At 35.3% G+C, this 22,835-nt stretch overlaps 5 protein-coding genes across 5 annotated transcripts; 4 read left to right on the top strand and 1 right to left on the bottom strand.

The window, feature by feature from the left end:
- Positions 1-2,087: 2,087 nt before the first annotated feature.
- Positions 2,088-4,288, top strand: LOC108859641 (NAC domain-containing protein 101). Its single transcript, XM_018633551.2, has 3 exons — positions 2,088-2,222; positions 2,877-3,060; positions 3,198-4,288. The coding sequence occupies exons 2-3, from the start codon at positions 2,901-2,903 to the stop codon at positions 4,082-4,084; spliced, it is 1,047 nt and encodes a 348-aa protein (XP_018489053.1). The 5' UTR covers positions 2,088-2,222; positions 2,877-2,900; the 3' UTR covers positions 4,085-4,288.
- A 740-nt stretch (positions 4,289-5,028) lies between these two features.
- On the bottom strand, positions 5,029-7,105 carry LOC108863231 (BAG family molecular chaperone regulator 7). Its single transcript, XM_018637587.2, has 3 exons — positions 6,127-7,105; positions 5,612-5,902; positions 5,029-5,498 (listed from the first exon to the last, which is right to left on the bottom strand). The coding sequence occupies exons 1-3, from the start codon at positions 6,970-6,972 to the stop codon at positions 5,295-5,297; spliced, it is 1,341 nt and encodes a 446-aa protein (XP_018493089.1). The 5' UTR covers positions 6,973-7,105; the 3' UTR covers positions 5,029-5,294.
- Positions 7,106-8,554: 1,449 nt separating this feature from the next.
- Positions 8,555-9,575, top strand: LOC108857589 (40S ribosomal protein S20-2). The gene is made up of 3 exons (XM_018631585.2): positions 8,555-8,746; positions 9,056-9,169; positions 9,259-9,575. The coding sequence occupies exons 1-3, from the start codon at positions 8,635-8,637 to the stop codon at positions 9,399-9,401; spliced, it is 369 nt and encodes a 122-aa protein (XP_018487087.1). The 5' UTR covers positions 8,555-8,634; the 3' UTR covers positions 9,402-9,575.
- Positions 9,576-9,904: 329 nt separating this feature from the next.
- On the top strand, positions 9,905-16,477 carry LOC108862669 (structural maintenance of chromosomes protein 2-1). Its single transcript, XM_018636877.2, has 20 exons — positions 9,905-10,395; positions 10,640-11,320; positions 11,420-11,563; positions 11,647-11,937; positions 12,013-12,198; positions 12,278-12,442; positions 12,523-12,582; positions 12,713-12,775; positions 13,199-13,290; positions 13,413-13,509; positions 13,649-13,765; positions 13,886-14,104; positions 14,256-14,396; positions 14,477-14,644; positions 14,946-15,130; positions 15,236-15,329; positions 15,413-15,501; positions 15,596-15,821; positions 15,900-15,974; positions 16,083-16,477. The coding sequence occupies exons 1-20, from the start codon at positions 10,078-10,080 to the stop codon at positions 16,197-16,199; spliced, it is 3,528 nt and encodes a 1,175-aa protein (XP_018492379.2). The 5' UTR covers positions 9,905-10,077; the 3' UTR covers positions 16,200-16,477.
- A 3,687-nt stretch (positions 16,478-20,164) lies between these two features.
- On the top strand, positions 20,165-21,838 carry LOC108860548 (NADPH-dependent aldo-keto reductase, chloroplastic). Its single transcript, XM_018634415.2, has 5 exons — positions 20,165-20,326; positions 20,703-20,878; positions 20,967-21,213; positions 21,297-21,476; positions 21,569-21,838. The coding sequence occupies exons 1-5, from the start codon at positions 20,207-20,209 to the stop codon at positions 21,794-21,796; spliced, it is 951 nt and encodes a 316-aa protein (XP_018489917.2). The 5' UTR covers positions 20,165-20,206; the 3' UTR covers positions 21,797-21,838.
- The last annotated feature ends 997 nt before the right edge of the window (positions 21,839-22,835 follow it).

Below are 22,835 nucleotides of genomic sequence, written 5' to 3'. Positions count from 1 at the left end.
TTCGCCCCGGATAGGATAGATGCTAATACGCACCATGACATCCAGAATCGTTCTTCGATTGAGAAATCAAAGAAACGCGGCTCTGATACCACCTGATGTAGCGGAAGCTTATAAGGATATGACTAGAGATCCGTTGATTCTGAGAATACCCGGAAAACTAGGATAATCACAATGATCTTATTTAGTCTAAGAATGCCTAAGATTAATGTCTTCTTAAATTCGTTGAGATCACCAATGATCTACCGAAAACAAGGAACAAAAGAGAAAACTCTTAACTTTTATTAATCAAATCATAAACTGAATACAACCATAAGCCGGCGGCTATATATATAAAACCATAAAACCCTAAAATATTAAATATAATTATCTAAAATAATTAATAAAAACAATAATAAGATATTTGGAATATTTTCAAATATCTATCTACATCAAGTATATAATTTCAGACATGCATTAACATGCTATACACATGATTTCCTTACAATTTTATCAATAATATTCGATTTCAAATAACTCCACACTGTATTTGTCTGTACTTTTATAGTTTACTATAATTTCGTTCCATATTAAGTTGTATACTTGTATCATTGTATGTAAGAGAACCGTGAGAGAAAGACAGTTACAAAAAAAAAAAGAGAACCGTGAGAGAACGATAAATATGAGAACTCTGGTAGGACAAAAGAGTGTTAAGGAGGGGCCAGCACAGAATGCGATAAGGAGCTTTCTCGCCGTGATGATGTTGCCTGTGTTATTACGTAACCACTCATGTTACGCCACGTTATTTTATTACTGATTCTATTTGATTATTTTACTATTTCTGTTTTTACAAAAACTATTTTCCTGTTTTTTTTTTCTCAACTTCACTTCAGTTTATGTTTCTTAGAATATCATGTATTGAAAGTTCACATTTCGTCTAGAATCTTAAGTTTGAGCTCGCGAAGAAAAAACATTTTTTTTCCAAAACAATTTCCTACCAACTTGTAAAAGTTATTTAATGGAATTCTTTTTTTTTGTTCAACAGTTAATTAATCAAATTCGATAGTTGAAGATATTGTAAGTATTTTGGAATATTTTCTGTAAGTAGTAAATCAAATAGTACAGTCTTACAAACTTACTAATGTTTGATCATATAAACACTTTGTATCCAAATATTTTTGTCGTTGTTGCTGCTGCAACATCTATTCACCAAGGCATCAAGACACAGAAAACTTAATAAGACAGACTAAATCAATGCATTGACTATTAAAAATAATAAAAGATCATGCGTATCAATTTCACCAAACAAATCTAGTAACCTAACATGAGCAGCATATTATATTGGTGTTATATATGGACGGTCAACAAAGAAGTAGGGATTAGTTAGTTTAATCCAAGAGTGTATAGTGTAGTGATATTTGAGTAACATCAACACAGGAAAAGAAACGCAGTGGATAAAGGTAAACAAATTAGTATACTTATGTGATCGTCAAAAACGTTCAAAAATTAAAGCAGTATTTTCTATATATAGTTGTTTCTTTCTATAGTATTTTCTATAGTTGTTTAAAATAACTACTTATATTTGAATATATTTGGGTCTTAAATCGTCCAAAACGTAACGTCTGGTTGATGACCCCCCCAAAATTGTAGTGCTTATAACTATTTTTTCCTTTTGAGGCGGTCTGATCTCACCACCACCCAACCACAACACAAAATGTAATTATTGTGGCCACGGTGACCGTAACGCCCTAAACGCCGAGCCGCGGTAAAATTTCTTCAATAAATTAAGCAAAGGTACTTATATGAAGATGTCGCATTCAATAGTTGGTAGATATAGTTCTAAAAGATCATATTACTTCTCTATCACACACACATAGAAAGTGAAAACTTATTCAACACTTCAGGTTGAGAGTGATAGCTAAGTTATAATTAAAGACTCCCAAAAATCTAAACAGAATCTTCTCCTAAGAAAGAATGGAATTAAAAAATCACAAAAAAAAATAGAAAGCACATTTCCTTTTGCATCATGAAAGTTTTTGTCTTTGTTTACATTTACATGTGCCTATATATATGGGTTCATATAAGCCTAGAGAATCCGCCAATATCGGAATACTCGGTCTTTCATGATCTCAACAACATAAACAAGACAAAACGTTTTTGTCTCTTTGTCCAAGTTTACGAGGAACCAAGAGAAGAACCCAATCTAAAATTCTTATAAATCTCGCATATATAAGAAGAACATTCAAGTAAGTTTATTTCAGTATATCGAGTCATGTATGGTTTCTAGTTTTCTGATGTTACAATATCACTAAATATTTAACTTTAGTACAAAAGATCTTAGGTTATAAGTATAACTATTTTCTTCCTTTTTTTATTTAAAGGACAAGAGGCGACTACATTGTTTTTCTTCTTTTGTTGTAAAGTATGTGATGTTCAGTACTTATATCACGTAGAGTTATTTTAAAATGATATCATTGTTATTTTTTTCCTCCTTTTTAATAACATTTTCATCAAATATATAGTGCATAAATGGGGAAAAAATAAAAGATGGGAAGTAATAATGGTTCGTCCACGCACATTATGGAAAGTTAACTACTAGCTTAAAACCATGCATATCATGATTTGTTTTCTTAAACATGTTATGCGTGGAATTTGGTTAAATCGAGATATTATGAGTATTCAAACGTAAATTGTTATGAAAAGAAAAGAAACAAGAAAAAACCTTTTTCATGATGAAATTGATTAAATATATACTCTAAAGCATAATTACGTGTTTGGAAAATTAGAACACATCATCTCTATGTATACTTGCTTGAATACTTGATTTCACATTAGCTACATATATATTTTTCTATTCAGCTTTGATGATAAAGTATATGCTACATATTGCCACATTGCAGAAAATTATTTTGTAAAAAGATCAGATGGAGAGTCTCTCATTCATTCCTCCCGGTTACCGATTTCATCCGACCGATGAAGAACTCGTTGACTATTACCTTAAGAAGAAAGTTGCATTCCCCGGGATGCAAGTTGATGTTATCAAAGATGTTGATCTTTACAAAATCGAGCCATGGGACATTCAGGGTATGCATTCCAACATTAGTTGTTAAAGGTTCATATGAATTAACTGACAATATATATTTCACATTCGTGTTACTTATATGTTAGTATATATTAATAGCTCACACTTTATAGTCTATTATGTCTTATTATCTATACAGAGTTATGTGGAAGAGGAACAGGAGAAGAGAGGGAATGGTATTTCTTTAGCCACAAGGACAAAAAGTACCCAACAGGGACACGAACCAATAGAGCAACGGGGTCAGGATTTTGGAAAGCAACGGGTCGAGATAAGGCCATATACTCGAAGCAAGAGCTTGTGGGCATGAGAAAGACTCTTGTGTTTTACAAAGGTCGAGCCCCAAATGGTCAGAAATCCGATTGGATAATGCATGAATATCGTCTTGAGACCGATGAAAATGGACCACCTCATGAGGAAGGATGGGTGGTTTGTCGCGCTTTCAAGAAGAAACTGACGACGATGATGAATTACAGCAATCCAAGAACAATGATGGGATCATCATCATCAGGCCTTGATTCCAATTGGTTCGTGCAGCAAATGGATGTCGCTAATGGTAACTACTACCATCTTCCCGATCTAGAGAGTCCAAGAATGTTTCAGGCCTCATCATCATCATCATTACAACATAATGGTAACGACCCTTATGTTGCTGTGCTAAGCACTATCAACGCAACACCAACCACATTAATGCAAGGAGACGATGAAGTTGATCATGGTCAAGTTATTACTAATGATGATGATCATATGATTATGATGAACACAAACACTGATCATCAGCATCAGTCAGGATTACTACTCAATGGTGACCATAATGATCAAGTGATGGATTGGCAAACTCTTGACAAGTTTGTTGCTTCTCAGCTGATCATGAGCCAAGAAGACGAAGAGGTTAACAAAGTCCCATCTGATAATTCTTCGAATGAAACATTTCATCTCTCTGAAGAGCAAGCAACAATGGTTTCAATGAACGCATCGCCTTCTTCTCCATGTTCCTTCTACTCTTGGTCTCAAAACACACACGCATAAGTTCCATCCTAAACGTGTGTGAATCCGAATGCCTGATTATCATTAAACTGAGGCTCATGCTTATTGATTACATCATAGGCGTGTCTTAACGGTTACTAATTATAATTTTATACAAAATTGTTTATTTATTATGTAAAATTTATAGCGTGTTTGTTACTCGGTGTAACTTTATAGTTTTATGAAATATATAAACAAAGACTATAATTATTTCTAAATGTGGCCATGTACAGCCAAACGTTTGGATATCCCTTCGGATTTTGATCGAATATTTCAATAGCAGGGTCTAGAACAAGTTATAGTATTTTACATACCGAATCAGGTTCGGATAATTTAATTCGGGTTTGATCAAGCCGGGTTCAGATATTTAAATTTTGAAGAAAAAAATCAAATCTTTCGTATTCAAATTTCTTGTACTTTAAAATTTATAACGAACTTAATTGATTTTCTATTTTTAATAGGTTAGACGATTAATAGTTTTGGTTGTTGTTTTGAAATTTTTGATGCAACTTTTATAAATATATAAAACAAAAGTTTAACATACATTTTAAATGAATACCAAATCACTTTGTCTACAATCAAATGTATATTATTTAATCCTAAACCATATGTAGTAATAATATAAATAGTTTGAATAAAATGAGAAAAATAAATTAAAAATAAAAAATTAAAAATACATATTATCGGTTATTTTCGCTTTTCGGATATGAATTTGGAGATAATCCGTTCCGGTTTGGATATCTAATATCGGCTAACTTAATACTGTTCATGTATTTTTTTACTTCTTTGTTACTTCGCTTCGGATCGATTCGGGTTAGATTCCGGATCGATTCGGGTTAGATTCCAGTATCCGGTTAAATGCTTATGCCTACTTATATGTTAATAAATACACCCAAAGAAACGTGTGCCATCATTCAAATAACTCAAGAACACACAAATCAAAACAATAACACAAGCAGAATCAAACATAAGCAATTTGAGAAACAAGAGTCTACAAGGTTTGGCAACACATAAATTGATAGAACAAAACACACTACGAAGACACAAGAGAGAAGATTCGAGGAATGAGACTGATAAACAGACACACCCACTATTTTTGTTCTCTCCATAATTAGAAACATTCTCAAGACACTAAGCAAAACAAAAAGAGGCTAATTAATTATTCCAAGACACAACAAAACAAGCCTCTGAATCACGTACACACATAGTTCCATCACTCTTCTTCAGTTTCAAGCAGTTGCACAATCTGAGTCACTCCCTCTGCGATTTCATTGCGGATCAAACTGTCTGGCATATCAAATGTTCTTCTCCTCATCGACAATGATTTCCCCTGCGGTTGCGGGTCTACAACCTCCAGCATTGCTTCCAGCTCATCCACCATTGATCTCTTTGCTCCTCGAACCATCACATCAACTCCCTGATACCCAAAACAAACAAGTCCCAAAGGTTCTTAACACTCAACACCTTTAAAAAAAAAAAAAAACTGTCTAGCTTGATGTCACTAAAGAGCAAAACAGTAAGAAGTACTACCTCTATGGCATCAACAGTGAGGAGGAGGACAATGATCTTTTCAGAGAACTTCTGGCGCTCCTCTGCATCACGAGAGATCACGCGACGGTAGTTGAAGTTGTGAAACGAAGCTCTTAGCTCCTTCAGTTTGGTCTTGGCGATAGCTAGGTCACGAAGAGCACGTAGTGCTTTTGAGCGGCGGATCAGATAAGCTCTGAAAGCCCTCTGGATCATCGCAGCCGCGTATTCAGGAGGCATCTCCTTGTTCTTGCCCTTCTTGGTCCTAACGGCTCCACTTCTTCGAGCATACGCCTTTGTAACCACAACCATTGAGATATATTAAACTTAGTATCACCACTTACGCACGTAAAGGTTCAACATTTGAACACACCAATCTCAATCAAAATCAAACTACTATTTTCAGACAAGTTTATAAACTAATTAATACACACCAGAGAATTAAATGTCTTAATCATACAGTTCAGAATGCATACAAAGAGAGTAAAAGCAAAAGAGACAATATAAATAGATGATACCTTCCTGAGAAGGATGGCTCCATGTTCTTCTTCTTCTTCTTCTTCATCCTCCTCGATCACTACAACACGTGGCTTCTCCTTCTTCTTGTTCTTCTTCACCTTATCCTTCTTCTCGCCTCCAGTTGAAGCTTTGATCGTGTAAGTGTGCTGCATCTCTCCGTTCTCTCTCTCAGACTTCAACTCCGTCGTCCAATTGTAACTTTTCTTCTTCTTCTTACTCTCCGCCTCAGCAGCTTTGGCCTTGGCCTTCTTGAGAGCAACGACATCCTTTATTTTCCCGCCTTTGATCTCCGTCGACCACGTGTACTTCCGCTCACCAGAACCTTCAAACTCAGCTTCCCACTTGTACTTCTTCTCCGTCCCTCCTCCCTCCATCTCCGCCTCAACCTTGTACTTCCTCCCCGGCGGCCCTTGAATCTCCGCCTCCCATTTGTACTTCCTCTCCCCGGACCCCTTGATCTCCTTCGTCACCTTGTACTTCCTGTCGGAATCACCACCACCACGCCCCTTGGGACCGACGACCAAGCGCTCGAACTTAGTCTCCAGCTCGGAAACTCGGTCGCAGAGATACTGCAGAGGATACTCCGGCTCCACCCTCCGTCGAACCAGCTGGTACTTGCAAGACGGCGGATATCTCTCCACCCTGACCACATCCGTCACGGTTTCGAATAGATCGAGTGGGGAAGGCGATGACAATCCGAAAGGGAAAGCGAGATCTTCAACATCTTCTTCGGCGTCGTGGATGAAGAATGATGAAGGTTCGACAATGGAGGTTTCTCGGACGATGAGAGGAGAACATGTGTAGTAGTACGGATCGATGAGATCGAGTCTACGAATCCAGCTCATGGTTGTTAGTTTTGGTAAGCGAATCAGGTCACGAGTGAGTCTGGTGTTGAAATGTAATAATGATATTGATGCCTATTGCCTAGTGTGTAAGTAAGAAACAAAAGCTCTTTTGATTTGTCCTAGTTTATGATGATGAAGATGTCGAACGGAGAAGACGACAAATTCTTTGAGTTTTACGAAGATGGGACGAGAGACAGTCAAAAAAGCAAGTGGGCCTCATGGGCTAATTTGACACCTTCAAATCCGCAATTCCGGTTCGCCATTTCCACGGTTTTTGAAATTTCAATTTTCGAATTAAGCTTCTGATGCCTATATTAGACGGTATAATAGTAGGAAAATGAGTTGTATACAAGAATGTTTCTCATTACGTACTTTTAAAGTTCTTTTTAAATTAAAGTGTTTGTAAATTTCCTTTTTCTCTGAACACCATAAAAAATAGAATACGTATCCCCTAGACCTATAAAAAAGATGAAGATGTTGACAAAAAAAGAAGAAGAAGATGTCCCTGAAGCGTGTGAAGATAATAGCGACAAGAGAATCTTTTCGGTGGGATTACGCAGCCTGGTAAAAGAAGTAGATGGCAGACTGGGCTTGGTTTTTATCACGTGAGCCACACTACAAAAAATAATCGTACGCGTTCGGCTGACTTTCTAAAAGCATCTCCAATCCAAGACCTTATTTTAAAGGGAGCAAAACCTTAAAATAAGGATTTGAGGATTCATTACTCCAACCATGAAACCTCAAAAGAAATCTTTAAAAGTTTATTTATTTAGACTATAGTCCTTGATATTAATTAAATTACTAATAATGATAAAACTTCACAAATACATATAAAACATACTTTTAATTTATTATACACCACACAATATTATAATTTTATATAATATAAATAATATAAATTACATATATAATTAAACAACACACATACTGGTTAGCCAATAAATTCCGGTATTTTGTTACCCCTTGTAAAATATGTATATTTAAATATTTATATAATTTTTTTTAATTTATGTTTAGTTTGTTTAATGTATTTTATTTTGTGTGACTTTTATTTAATATACATTTATATTTGTGTGAATTTTATTTTAATGTTATGTAATATTTATTCTATTTTTATTTTATTTTGGTGTGTTTAAATTAGTGTAAATAAGTTAGTAGATGTATTTGTGAAAGAAAATAATTGTAAGGACTAAAAAGAAAATAAATAGTAGTTTTAAGGTTTTGAATAGTGAAACCTCAAATTTGAGGTGTCACTATTCAAAACCTCAAAATTTGAGGATTTGAGGTTGGGTTGGAATGACAAAAACCTCAAAATTAGAGGATTTGAGGTTGGGTTGGAGATGCTCTAACTAAGCTAAAGTATTGGAATGGGTAAATCATATGAGGTAACTCCTTAATTAACAACCCCTCCAACTGTCTATCCCCCATGTAAATGTCCCAGGCTCAGACCAGTTACCTGGGCTATAACTTAATGGCCTACGGCCCAAATATAATTTCATCTGAACGATTAGGCCTCACAAACCCCATAAGATTCTTAGGGTTTTCATTGCAGGTGTCTTTGTATTTAAAGTTAAATTTTTTAAGCGCTCCAGTTACTTCCTTCCTCGCCGTCGTCTTCGTCGTCTAGCAACAGAAGAAGAAGAAAGAAAAGAGGTTGAAAACATGGCTTATGCAGCAATGAAGCCCACGAAGGCTGGTTTAGAAGAGCCACTCGAGCAAATTCATAAGATCAGGATTACTCTCTCCTCAAAGAATGTGAAGAACCTTGAGAAAGGTGTTTACATCTTTTCCTTTTGATTACCTAATGGTCTCATTTTACCTATCACTTTCTTTGATAATGGCTTTGATTTTGATCAGCTCCCATCTAAGTCCGTTGAGAATTTTTAATGCTTAACTGTTTTAATCATTTTAAGAAATCCGCTAGATGAATCAAATTAGCCAATCTAGGGTTTGCCATTTAGGGTTTTGGTTTAGAGTGTAGGGTTTAGCAAAAGTTGTAGCTTTATTCGAATTGATTCAAATGGAATATTTTGATGGAACAGTGAAGGAGTGTTTTTTGATAATGGTCTTATTGTTGGTGTAGTGTGTGCTGATTTGGTTCGTGGAGCAAAGGACAAGAGACTCAGAACCAAGGGACCAGTGAGAATGCCCACCAAGGTTCTTAAGATCACCACCCGAAAAGCTCCTTGTGGTGAAGGTATATATACAATTGCTGTCATTGAACATGTGATTGAACTCGTTGATCTTGTTTGATGACATTGTTGGAACTCTATGTAATTTGAACAGGAACCAACACGTGGGATAGATTCGAACTTAGGGTGCACAAGCGAGTGATTGATCTCTTCAGCTCTCCTGATGTGGTCAAGCAAATCACTTCCATCACCATTGAACCTGGTGTTGAGGTCGAAGTCACCATCGCCGACTCTTAGATTGCAAGAAACAAGAATCTATTACTTTCTCTGTCTCCGGTTGATCTGGATGAAACCAATGTTTTTGTTGTAGTGAAACTTTAGCTCTTTAGCTGAGGAGATATTTTCTTTCCAGAGTTTGTTATTTACAATCTATCAAAATTTGAGATTATAAGAACGCGCTTGTACACGAAATTGTATGATTCTCTTAGTTGTTCTTGCAAACTCTCGAGAAAATTTTGTGAATGCACTAGTGGTCCTTGATCTCAATTCCATGAACCATCTCTTCAACATGCCACACGACCTGCACCTCTGTTGTAGTGAGTTACTAACTAAAATAGTTGACATTCCAACAGCGCATAAGTATGCTGTGACCAGCTTGGCCGAGAACTGAACCTTCTGAATCGTAACCTTCTGAGTCGTCTGGTGTGTTTAGCTAGTTTGAGAACTGTTCAAATTTTCAGTTTCCCGCTCTTTTTGCTCAGAGATCCAAAAACCCTCATTTCAAAATTCCAAATCGGCTCACCTAATAATATCCACACATAGATTAGTCTCTCGCAACGATTCAATTTACTGTAACCTTCGATCTCCGACTCCGATTGAACCGAAGCTCCATCTTGCTTTCGGGTTCCCAATTTGCTTCATTTCTAAGGTTTATCGTTTCTTCTACTCTTGGGAAGAAGAAGAAGGAAAGAAGATGCACATAAAGGAGATATGCCTCGAAGGATTCAAATCATACGCCACGAGGACGATCGTCTCCGGTTTCGATCCCCACTTCAACGCGATAACAGGTCTGAACGGATCGGGAAAATCCAACATCCTCGATTCAATCTGCTTCGTCCTGGGCATCACCAATCTCCAGCAGGTCCGAGCCGCTAATCTCCAGGAGCTCGTCTACAAGCAAGGCCAGGCCGGTATCACCAAGGCCACCGTCTCCGTCACCTTCGACAACTCCGAGAGACACCGAAGCCCTCTCGGCTACGAGGACCATCCCGAGATCACCGTCACTCGTCAAGTAAGGGCTTTTCCTTCTTCCCAATTGCTTTTGTTTGTCAGTTAATTTGAAACCCTAGCTTTGAGAATTTGAGTTTCCTTCTTCCTTATTCGACTCAATTCATCTACCAATTGGTGTTAATTCTTCCTTATTTGAGAATTGTTTGTCAGTTAATTTTTAGACCCTAGCTTTGAATTTGAGTTTGGATAGTAAAGCTTGTGGCTTTCGTTTGATTACTGTAACGTTTGCCTTTTTGGTTTTGAAGATTGTGGTTGGTGGGCGGAACAAGTATTTGATAAACGGGAAGCTAGCGCAGCCAAACCAAGTCCAGAATCTATTCCACTCGGTGCAGCTTAACGTCAACAACCCCCACTTCCTCATCATGCAAGGGCGTATCACCAAAGTCTTGAACATGAAACCTCCCGAGATTCTGTCCATGCTCGAGGAAGCTGCAGGGACGAGGATGTACGAGAACAAGAAAGAGGCTGCGCTGAAGACGCTTGAGAAGAAGCAGACCAAGGTCGACGAGATTAACAAGCTTCTGGATCACGAGATATTGCCGGCTTTGGAGAAACTGAGGAAGGAGAAGGCGCAGTACATGCAGTGGGCTAATGGTAACGCGGAGCTGGATCGGCTGAAGAGGTTTTGCGTTGCCTTTGAGTATGTTCAAGCGGAGAAGATTAGAGACAGCGCTGTTCATGGGGTGGAAGAGATGAAGGGGAAGCTCGGTAGTATTGACGAGGAAGCTGAAAAGGCGCAGGAGGAAATTAAGGGTATTGAGAAACAGATTAAGGATTTGACTCGGGCAAAGGAAGCCAGCATGGGGGGAGAAGTGAAAACTTTGTCCGAGAAAGTGGATTCACTGTCTCAAGAAATGACACGTGAGTCATCTAAGCTTAATAATAAGGAGGACACCCTTCTGGGAGAAAAGGAGAATGCTGAAAAGGTTAGAGGGATGACGAAAATGTTTTTTTTTCTGTTGCTGTTATAACTGTTACAAATTCTCAGCTACTGACATCTACAACTTCCTACTTGGTTTTGCTAGATTGTTCACAATATAGAAGAGTTGAAAAAATCCGTAAAAGAGAGAGCCGCTGCTGTGAAGAAGTCTGAGGAAGGAGCGGCAGACTTAAAACGAAGATTCCAGGAACTCTCCACCACATTGGAAGAATGTGAAAAGGAGCACCAGGTAGTACCACTAAAAACATGTTGTCGTTTCTTACAAGATAATATTCTTTTGTTTTGTGTTAACTTGTGTCCCTTGGTTATTAGGGCGTACTAGCTGGTAAGAGTAGCGGAGATGAAGAGAAATGCCTAGAAGATCAACTACGGGATGCGAAGATTGCTGTCGGAACAGCAGGAACAGAGTTGCAACAGCTTAAAACCAAAATAGGACACTGCGAAAAGGAGCTGAAGGAGAGAAAGTCTCAGTTAATGTCAAAACAGGATGAAGCCGTTGAAGTTCAGAATGAACTTGGTACTAGAAAAAGTGATGTGGAACGTGTAAAAAAGGCACTTGAATCTCTTCCTATTCAAGAGGGTCAAATGGAAGCATTGGAGAAGGTTAGCATGGTCACATTAGTTGATTTTATCAATCTTTACATTAAGTATACATCACTAACTGAAATATTCGTTTAGGATCGTGGATCTATACTTGAAGTTGTGCAAAGGCTGGAAGATAAAGTCCGTGGTTTATCAGCTCAATTAGCAAATGTTCAGTTCTCTTACCGCGATCCTGTGAGAAACTTTGACCGATCAAAGGTGAAAGGTGTGGTCGCAAAACTAATAAAAGTAAAAGATAGGAACTCAATGACAGCGTTGGAGGTAACTGGGTACCATATCATTACACAATATGCATTGTTGTATTTCAATTTTCTGAAGTCACTTTGCTTCTTGTTTTCAGGTTACTGCTGGTGGGAAGTTGTATAATGTTGTTGTAGACTCCGAAGAAACTGGAAAACAGCTCCTTCAAAACGGTGCTCTTAGGAGAAGAGTTACAATTATACCTCTGAACAAAATTCAATCTTACGTTGTTCAGCCTAGAGTGCAGCAAGCAACTGCTAGATTGGTATGTGGATTTTTCTTTGGTGTTTCCATATTTAGTATCCTTTTTTTTTTGTTCTTTCCTAATTTTTTATTTATTTTCAGGTTGGGAAGGATAATGCAGAACTGGCACTTTCTTTAGTCGGTTATAGCCAGGATATAAAGGTATCTGATAAGTAATCCTCGTTATATCAAGTTTTCAAGAAGATCATAATGTCCATGGCTGATAATCTTCAATTCCATTCTGATAAATGAATTTCAACTTCTTTTTCGATCGAATCATGGTCTTTTGCAGAATGCCATGGAGTATGTTTTTGGCTCCACTTTTGTTTGCAAAACTACTGATGCAGCAAAGGAAGTAAGTCTTTACCACGAATTTACTATTATTGTGGTGTTGCAGCAGCGGCTTCATACAAATTTGACTCTACGTTGAATAATCACTGTTTTAATGATTTTAATCTGAGCTATTTTTCTCGTGCATTTGGTATATAGATTGTTAAAGCTATCTATGATCATTAAAGCTAAGTGATACACATGATACACGTCAAAATTTTAAACACCATTCTCTCTTTATGTTAATGGAATGTACTTTTAGTTCTATGCCTATTCTGGATCTGGTTCTAGCAGTGGGAGAAAACCCTTGACGGATCTGATCTAATAATCGATTCTAAAATTTTATCGTTATAATTTCAATATCTACTGTACCTTGATTTATATCCCATTGTCTTCGCTAATATTTAGTGTTCACTCTATTCCCTGCCTCTCATTGTTTCTTCTTCAGGTTGCTTTCAATAGAGATATTCGGACTCCAAGTGTCACACTTGAAGGTGATGTTTTCCAGCCCAGTGGTCTTCTCACTGGTGGGAGTCGAAAGTATGTTTTTCCTTCTTGGAGTCTTAGATCTCTTCTGAGACTTGATTTCTCATGGATGAGGTTCAGAAATCGTAAAGTTTTAAGGATAAAAGCATTTTATCTTATATATTCTTTTGGCTTAGGGGTGGAGGTGATCTACTTAGGCAACTTCATGACCTGGCAGAAGCTGAATCAGAATTACTAGGACACCAGAAAAGGTTGGCTGACATTGAAGCACAGGTAAACCCTTAAGCTATTTTTCCGCCGCGATATATAAATATATCTTCGTAATGCTATCCTATTGCTCTCTTTATGCTCCTCATGTCACAGTAATAAAGTGTTTTCAGTCGTTAATTTCTTGGTTATCTTGACATCTCAGATCAAAGAGCTTCAGCCTCTTCAAAAGAAATTCACAGATGTTAAAGCACAGTTGGAGCTAAAAACGTATGAATTGTCCTTATTTCTGAAGAGGGCTGAACAGAATGAGCATCACAAGGTTTATATCTTCTTCTTCTTCTATCTATATCTTAGGCTAAATTATCAGTTTCATATTGTCTTTTATTCATACTTGAGGCACATATTTACACTTTCTTCCCGCTTACCTATCTGTATATAGCTTGGCGAAGCAGTACAAAAACTTGAATTAGAGCTTGAAGAAGCAAGATGCCAAATTAAAGAAAAGGAACTTGCTTACAAGAATTGTGTTGATTCTGTCTCCACATTAGAGAAATCCATTAAAGACCATGACAAAAACAGAGAAGGAAGACTCAAAGGATTAGAAAAAAATATTAAGACCATCAAAGCTCAGATGCAGGCAGCATCCAAAGATTTAAAGGTATTTCAAGATTTTGCATTCGAGTACTTATACGCCACTGATTATCCAAATTTATTTTGGAACATTGCCTTCTGAGTTTTCGGAGATTTTCATTAAATCTTTTGGCACTTCCAAAATTCGCTGTAACATTCTGTGGTCTTCATGCTTACAGAGTCACGAAAATGAAAAAGAAAAGCTTGTGATGGAGGAAGAAGCAATGCTTCAGGAACAATCTTCATTGGAAAGCCAGTTAGCTTCATTGAAAACCCAGATTACCACTCTGACTTCCGAAGTAGACGAGCAGCAGGCCAAGGTGATTTTAGTGTCACTACTCTTTGTTAGATTTGCTAAAAATGAGGAAATATATCATGTCAAGATATTATTCCTCTGCAGGTTGATGCCTTACAGAAGACTCATGATGAGTCTCATGCTGAGCTCAAGGTGATACATGCAAAGATGAAGGAATGCGATACACAGATTAGTGGTTACGTCACTGACCAGGAAAAATATCTACAGAAGCTTAGTGACATGAAGCTTGAGAAAAAGAAGCTGGAAAATGAGGTATCCTTTCTAACCCGTCTTCTTGTTATGAATTGGTTTATGCATAGTGTATCCAATATTCTTTTAAATGTTTTGTATTTGCCTTAAGCTTCGTAATGGCTAACTAACATCTATCATTCAAGTGGGTGTGTTGATTAAAGTGGGACTGAATATAAAACTAAAACTTTCTGGTAACTTGATTGTGAGATAAAGAGGGAAAAGTTGAGTACTTCTAATATAAAACAAGGACTTTTAGTTTATTGAAACTTCGCATGTCGAGGAATATACTTTCCTTGAGAACTCTCTCCAATATATTTTATAGGTGGTAAGGATGGAGACGGATCATAAAGATTGCTCAGTGAAAGTCGACAAGCTCGTTGAGAAGCATACATGGATAGCATCTGAAAAGCAACTTTTTGGAAAAGGAGGGACAGATTATGATTTTGAATCTTGTAATCCGTACGTAGCTAGAGAAAAGCTCGAAAAGCTCCAGACAGATCAATCAAGGTATGTGTATGAGGATTAACATTCCGTCTATACTAATCTTCACATTCTGGGGAGTGCAATATAATAATCTTCTTCTGTTGCTGGTTATTCATTATCCTCATGAAGCTTGGAAAAAAGAGTGAACAAGAAGGTTATGGCTATGTTTGAGAAAGCAGAAGATGAATACAATGCGCTGATATCGAAGAAAAATACAATCGAGGTTAGTTACTGAGTGATGAGGGGCCTGATGTATTTCAATAGCAGCTTCGTGTGCAATCACTAATGGAAACTTTTATTTATTAGAATGACAAATCCAAAATCACGAAAGTGATTGAGGAGCTCGATGAGAAGAAGAAAGAAACCCTGAAAGTTACATGGGTTAAAGTTAACCAGTAAGTTGCCTTACCTATCTCCAACAATGAGTCCGTTGTGTTCCTCTCCTTTTCTTTATCTCTGATCTGTACTTTTGTTAAATCATATGTTTAGGGACTTTGGGTCAATCTTTTCAACTCTACTACCTGGTACCATGGCAAAGCTAGAACCTCCTGAAGGCGGTACCTTCCTTGATGGTCTTGAGGTGCGTGTTGCCTTTGGCAAAGTATGGAAGCAGTCTTTATCAGAACTCAGCGGAGGGCAAAGATCTCTTCTTGCGCTATCGTTAATCTTGGCATTGCTTCTCTTCAAACCTGCTCCTCTTTATATTTTAGACGAGGTACATCTCTGCGTTCTCAGATTTCAGATGTCTCAGCAAGTGAAAAAAGGAGAAACATTCATGATTTGAATTTGTCAGGTTGATGCAGCTCTTGATCTCAGTCACACACAGAACATAGGAAGAATGATAAAAGCTCATTTCCCTCACTCGCAGGTCAAAAACTCTATCTCAACCCTTTACTTAATCTTATGTTGTATACTTAAAATCCAATATGGTCTCAAAAACCGTTCCCTCTGCTTTTGAAACCTCATCTTTGAACAGTTCATCGTGGTTTCGCTGAAAGAAGGAATGTTCAACAATGCCAATGTTCTTTTCCGGACAAAGTTCGTTGATGGAGTTTCAACAGTCCAGAGGACAGTAACAAAGCAGACCAAGTGATCTCTGCTTATGCATCAATCGAATCATTAGATAAATAAGTATCCATCACTGCTCAGAAATGTTTTCCTTGGTGTATCATTGTCCATAATTTATCTTTATGTTTTCTTCTTGCTCTTTACTCTTTGCTCGGTTTAGGTGTGTGTGTCTTAGTTTGATCCAAAGGCGGTTCGGGTTTTTTATCGGTTCTGTTTGTTTTGAAACAGATGTTTCTTTGTAGCTGAACGGTATTGATATTATACCTAACGAGAGAAGAAACAGTACAATCATGGTTTTTACTATGTAATGCTGCGTTGATTTTAAACCCGGTCGAACCCAATCGAACTAGGTCGAACTACATTGACCTGTAACCCAAAATATTTCAGGTTCGTTTAGCGGTCCGATTTTAAAAACACTGGTAATGCCTCAGCACTCAACAAGTGATGATAACAAAACCGTTAACAGAGATCTCCGGAGGGTGGAGATTGAGAAATCTCCATCAGATTCTGGTCGGATCTTTTGGGAACATCAAACACTTTCTACTTTCTCTCACAGAAACTCACGCATGGGAATCTCAGCCAATACAACTCTAGCACATCTCTTCAATCATGGATACTACCATTTGCCATGTCAGAAAATCAAGTCCATGTCCAGGCTTTTCTCACTATCTTACAACTAACGCATGAGAAGTATTCCTACGAATACATAACAAATCTTAGAATCATTCCTAATTATATCAAACGGATCTTCAAGATATTCTAGATCATTCTACGAAGCAGATTAAGTGATCTCTGCTTATACTTCGATCGAATCATTTGAAGTATAAATCACTAATCCAGCTTTTGCAAGCTCATTCCGATTTATTAGTGGATCATTTGTCCTTTTTTTTTGGAACACTCCATTGTCCATTTTTTCATATTGCTGGTTTCTCGTTTAATGTGAAAAGATTCTGTTTAAGTAAAATCTGCACATAGGTGTAGATCAAACTCTAGTTGGTTTTAATCGATAAGATGTGCAGATCAAACTCTAATTGGTTTTAGTCGGTAAAATGTTTGCATGCTTAGGTTGGTTTACAAACGAGATTTTTACTTTTGTGTATATTTATATATAATAACTACTATCACATCATGATGCTCACAGATTAACGAGAAACTATAAAACTAATTTCATTTATTTTTCCTTTTCAAAATGGAGGTATCTCAGAATTGAGACTAAACTACTACAATTGAAGGTGTAGTTCATATATGGTCTTTCTTTTCGGATATTCAAATAGACATTAAGTAGTGAGCTCATATACTAGACCACCGCAACATGTTTAAGCAATTTTAATTCATGGTTTGATTATTTTACCTGTTTTCTCTATAAAATATCTCTAACTCCAACTACTTATAATGCATTTTGTATGCTGATATCTATGTTCCAACAACCATAAATTAATAATAGCAACCAACAGAAAGGTGCATTTGATCTAATTTTGTTTCAGTTTATTTATTAAGATAATTTTTCTGCATATATCATGAGTCGTGAGTCACTGACATTATCACATAAGTAAGAGAAGAAATGTATAATAATTAAAATCAGAGACACATTTTATAGATCGAATTAATATACACTTGAGAGGTCAAACCGTTTTGAGAAAATTGATGAAATTGAAGTGGTAGTAAGCGGTAGTTGACATTTAATTCTAGTTTACAAAGCAGACATTTATATTAATAAGACTGCGAATTCAAAATGAAAAGAAAAATAATAGTAAATCACATGGAAAAGATTTGTGAAATCTTCTGGCGGTGCACTAGAAACGCAGGAACATGACTTTCTTTAGTTGTAAAATACTACATGAACCAACATTGCATTTCATTTTATATATTTTAGAAAATTAATACTAGTTTTATCCATTGAATATGTCTACGCTTAATTCATATGTAATTTGGTTAGTAAGCCAGCGTCGTTGCATGCGGTCGCCTTCGAGTTGACTTTCATTTCCTCCTCAAATCATTGACAAGTTATCGTATGTCAAACCGCCCTTTCTAGTATTGTTATTATATCATCTTAGAAACGAATATTTTTCATACAAAACGCCAATGTGGATGATGAGATTTTAATAATATATGATTCATAATATAAAATCGTAATATGTTCCTGCTGATTCTTAATATTTGTAGTATATCATATCTATGAGTGTTACGTTAAAACAACTTGAAAAGTAAGAATCATGCTGGCTTAAATGGCTTAACTAGAAAACTAAAACATAACTACTAATTCATGGTTATATATGACACTGACAAAAGTTAAGATTCAAATGTTTCTAATGTGATTTCAATCATAATTAATTATTGTTGATGTTGTAAACTGTAAAAAAAATAAACAGTATGTTAATTTTAATCTGATATATTCTGTTCTGAAAAACAAAAGGTAACATGCATGCTTTATGATTTCTGTGATGAAAAAAAGAAAGATAACATGCATGATTTATGATATGATTTGTGAAACAATTGGAAAATATTTTTTTCTAAGAAAATATTTAAGTTAACTCTGATTCATCAGTTAATTACTAGACTAATGTTGGATTTTTGTTAATTATATGTCCAATTATTTAATTTCTGATTATTACGATATTGTCTACTTTGAATTTCAGAGACAAATTTTCAGGATTTATCTCTGACTCATTTCCAAAAGATCTCGTGTTAACTCCGATATACACTTACTAAATATCCCATGTTTTTGGTTAAATACATAATATCCAATAAAATGAGAAATAATCAAGTAATAAAATAACGAGTTTGTTTGTGTCATATAAGTAATCTTCTCTATTGTTGGTTACATTCACAATAGAGGAAATATATCTGGAACTATCAGTTCAATAAAATATTATTAGACCGTTACTTCGTTTATAATTTATCTATCTTATTAAAACAGAAACATTATGTTGGACCTAACATTTATTTTGTAAATTTTTAAATTAAATACACCTTTATACTTTATAGTTAAACCTACATTAAATCACTAATGTTTCTTTCTTTATACTACTATCCATGTTTCCAAACAATATACTTATTTCTTTATACTACTATCAATGTTTCCAAACAATATATTTTTTATAATACTATTAATGTTTCCAAACAATACAATAATTAATCTTATTTATTTTATATCTATCATTTTCTCTTTAAAATTTTGTACAAATGCATAATTTCATAAATTGCAAAATAATGAACTTTAAAATTTGGATTATAAGATTACAAATTATGAAACTATTACAATTTAAATCCAATTAGATTACATATCGGTCATCCATCAGTTTAATCGGTTAGTCTCAGGTTTTACTGATTTTTTTTTAATATGAATATTTTAGAAACCTAAATTGAATTGTCAGATCTCCGGATTAACCGGTATAATCACAATCAGGTTGAATTTAAAAACACTGATTTAAATGCAAAAATATTTTAAATACACACTCTTTAAAAATTACCAAAATATTTGTTAAGTTATTAATGAAATTTTTCATCGTAAAATATTCCGCGATTCCAAAGCGCGGGTCAAAGTCTAGTATGAGTTAAGATTAAACAGTTGACAATCATTTAGCTTGTAAACTTTCCAATAAAACCAAGTTGCAAAATAAAAATGTAAGTACAACTATATTTTGGGAAATACTCAAAATACTAATGAGGAAATTTATTGAGGAGACAAGATATCATCTTGAGGTTTGAGAGATGAGGATTCGGGTAGGCTAAGAAATCCCAGAAGACATGGAAAACTCTCGTGCTTCGATACCTCCCTAGTCCCATTTCCATATTACATTTGAAAATTTAAAACATTAAACTATCATAAGATACTCCATATATAGGTCATATTCTACATATAATAATTCATGTCATAAGGGAGATTGTTTTAGAAAGAATTAAAAAGTCAATATCGTTGACCTTTTAATGGCCTATATAAACGCATCATAGTCTCAACACTCAACACTCAACAGATAGAAACACATCGATCGAGACTACAGAGAGAGAAGGAGAAAGAAAAGTAAAAAAGACATGAGGACTGATGTGGCACGTCTCAGGTGTGGAAAGACGATTCCATTGCTTGGAATGGGAACTTATTGTCCTAAAAAAGATCGAGAGAGCACCATCTCAGCCGTCCATCAAGCCATCAAGGTTCATATTCCTCTCTTTCAAAATAATTTCATGTCTTTACTTTTAATCATACAAAAATTTACCAACTAAAGAGTTGGACATTTCTTTCTCAATCTTTATTTGGTATGTTGTATTTTCTTCTTCTTGTATATCATATACCATCCCTTATGAGTAGAGTAGTTATCACTTGACCACCAACATGATTAAATTTTATAGTAGTATATTTCTATTTATACAAAATTATAACATGGTATACAAATTACCTACAAGTAGGAAAGTATAAAATAAATAAGAAAATTAATATACAGAAATGTTAGCTATTCCAATTTCAGTAAGGAATTTATTAAAATCGTTGTTGTAACTTCTAATGTCTCATTGCTTATTGGAATGGAGGCAGATAGGGTACAGACATTTTGACACGGCAAAGATATATGGATCGGAAGAAGCTCTAGGAAATGCATTGGGTCAAGCTATCTCCTATGGAACTGTACAAAGAGAAGATCTCTTTGTCACTTCAAAGTTATGGTCTAGCGACCACCATGACCCTATCTCTGCCCTCAGACAAACTCTCAAGTAAGCTTTTCCCGACAAAAACACTAACCTACAATACTATGAAGTTCGACAGATCAATCTAATGACCATATTGTTTATAACTTTATAGAACAATGGGGCTAGAGTATCTAGATAGTTACTTGGTGCATTGGCCAATAAAGCTAAAACCAGGAGTGAGTGAGCCTATCCCAAAGGAAGAAGAGTTTGAGAAAGATTTGGGGATTGAAGAAACATGGCAAGCCATGGAGAGATGCTTGGAGATGGGTTTGTGTAAATCCATTGGTGTAAGCAACTTCTCTTCTAAAAAGATCTACGATCTCCTCGATTTTGCTTCTGTTTCTCCTTCAGTTAACCAGGTTTGGATGCAACACATTACCACCAAGATTTTCTTGCTTTCTTTTGGCGAGTTTCGATAAACTAAGATTTTGTGTATGTATAGGTCGAGATGCATCCATTATGGAGACAAAGCAAGCTAAGGGAAGTGTGTGAAGAGAACAAGATCCATGTAAGTGGATATTCACCACTTGGTGCTCCAGGGAATTGTTGGGGGTCAACAGCTGTTATTGAACATCCTGTCATCAAATCCATTGCCCTCAAGCATAATGCCACCCCAGCTCAGGTAACTCAAAAAGTAAATATATAACTTGATTTGGGTTCTTTACCCTTTTTCTAAGAACCTTATTTAATTTAAATTTATATCTAAACATGAAGGTGGCTCTAAGGTGGGGAATGTCAAAAGGGGCAAGTGTGATAGTGAAGAGTTTTGATGGAGCAAGAATGAGGGAAAATAAGAGAGTCTTAGAGATTAAATTGGATGATCAAGACTTGTCACGTATTGACCAATTGGAGGAGTGGAAGCTCATGAGAGGAGATTTCCTTGTTAATCAAACCACAAGCCCTTACAAATCCATTGCACAACTTTGGGACAATGAGATATAATTGAGTAGTGGTTTCACATTATTCCATCAAAATGTAATTTCATCTTTTGTTGCTTATCATTGTCCTTTTTACCTTTGGTATATAAATCATTAAAACATGTTATTCTATAATATATCCTTAAAAGATAAAACTAATGTAACTTAGTAAATGCTCTGTTGGTTGGGTCACTAGTACAATTATACATTGTTGCATCCAGTTTCTTGTAAACAAAAGAAAATTAATATTGTAAATTATTTTGTTATGATCTTCAAACCTAGTTTCAGGTTTATAAATTCAACATGGTGGTATTAAAAATATATTTTGCTTCATTCTTTCGAAAGCTTGATAAAACTGAATCTACATGGCATAATCAAGAAATAGAACATGTAGCTTTTCTATTAGTAGAGAGCTATGAAAGACACATGAATTGGATTCACTGTGATTAATTAAACATATAATATAAAAGCATCTCCAACTATAACATCAAATTTGGCGTTGAAATTACACCAAATTTGATGTTTTGGTGTTAAAACTTTCTCCAAACATGACATCAAATATTACACCAAAGTAATATATTATATTATTTGATGTTTTCTGTTTTAATGATTTTTATATTTTTATTATTTGAAATTTATAAATAATTGTTTTATCACACTTTAATATTATGTTATTATTTCTGTCATCATTGATATTATGTTTATTAAATTTCCGTAATTATATGTTTATTAAATTTACGTAACTACTTGTTTATAAAATTTATTTATATTTATATTTTTTGGTTTAACAATATTATACATGTATTGATTTTATATAAAATATATTCTACTAAAATAGGAATATGACCTATTGATAAATTTTATGTCCAACTACGTATTTCATTTTTTTAAGAGATTGTTATATCAAATTAAATTAATACAAAATACAAATATGATTACAAAAAGCTCAAATATAAAAAAAATAAATTCATTCAAAAAAATTAAAACAAAAGATATACTCATCCTTTCAAAATACGGATCAGAATCTAGTACTATATTAAAAATTACAAAATATTAATTATGAA

This window comes from Raphanus sativus, chromosome 5, assembly GCF_000801105.2.
Source record: "Raphanus sativus cultivar WK10039 chromosome 5, ASM80110v3, whole genome shotgun sequence".
NCBI lineage: Eukaryota > Viridiplantae > Streptophyta > Magnoliopsida > Brassicales > Brassicaceae > Raphanus > Raphanus sativus.
The sequence above is the reverse complement of the archived record's forward strand: the minus strand, read 5'-3'. Positions and strand labels throughout refer to the sequence as shown.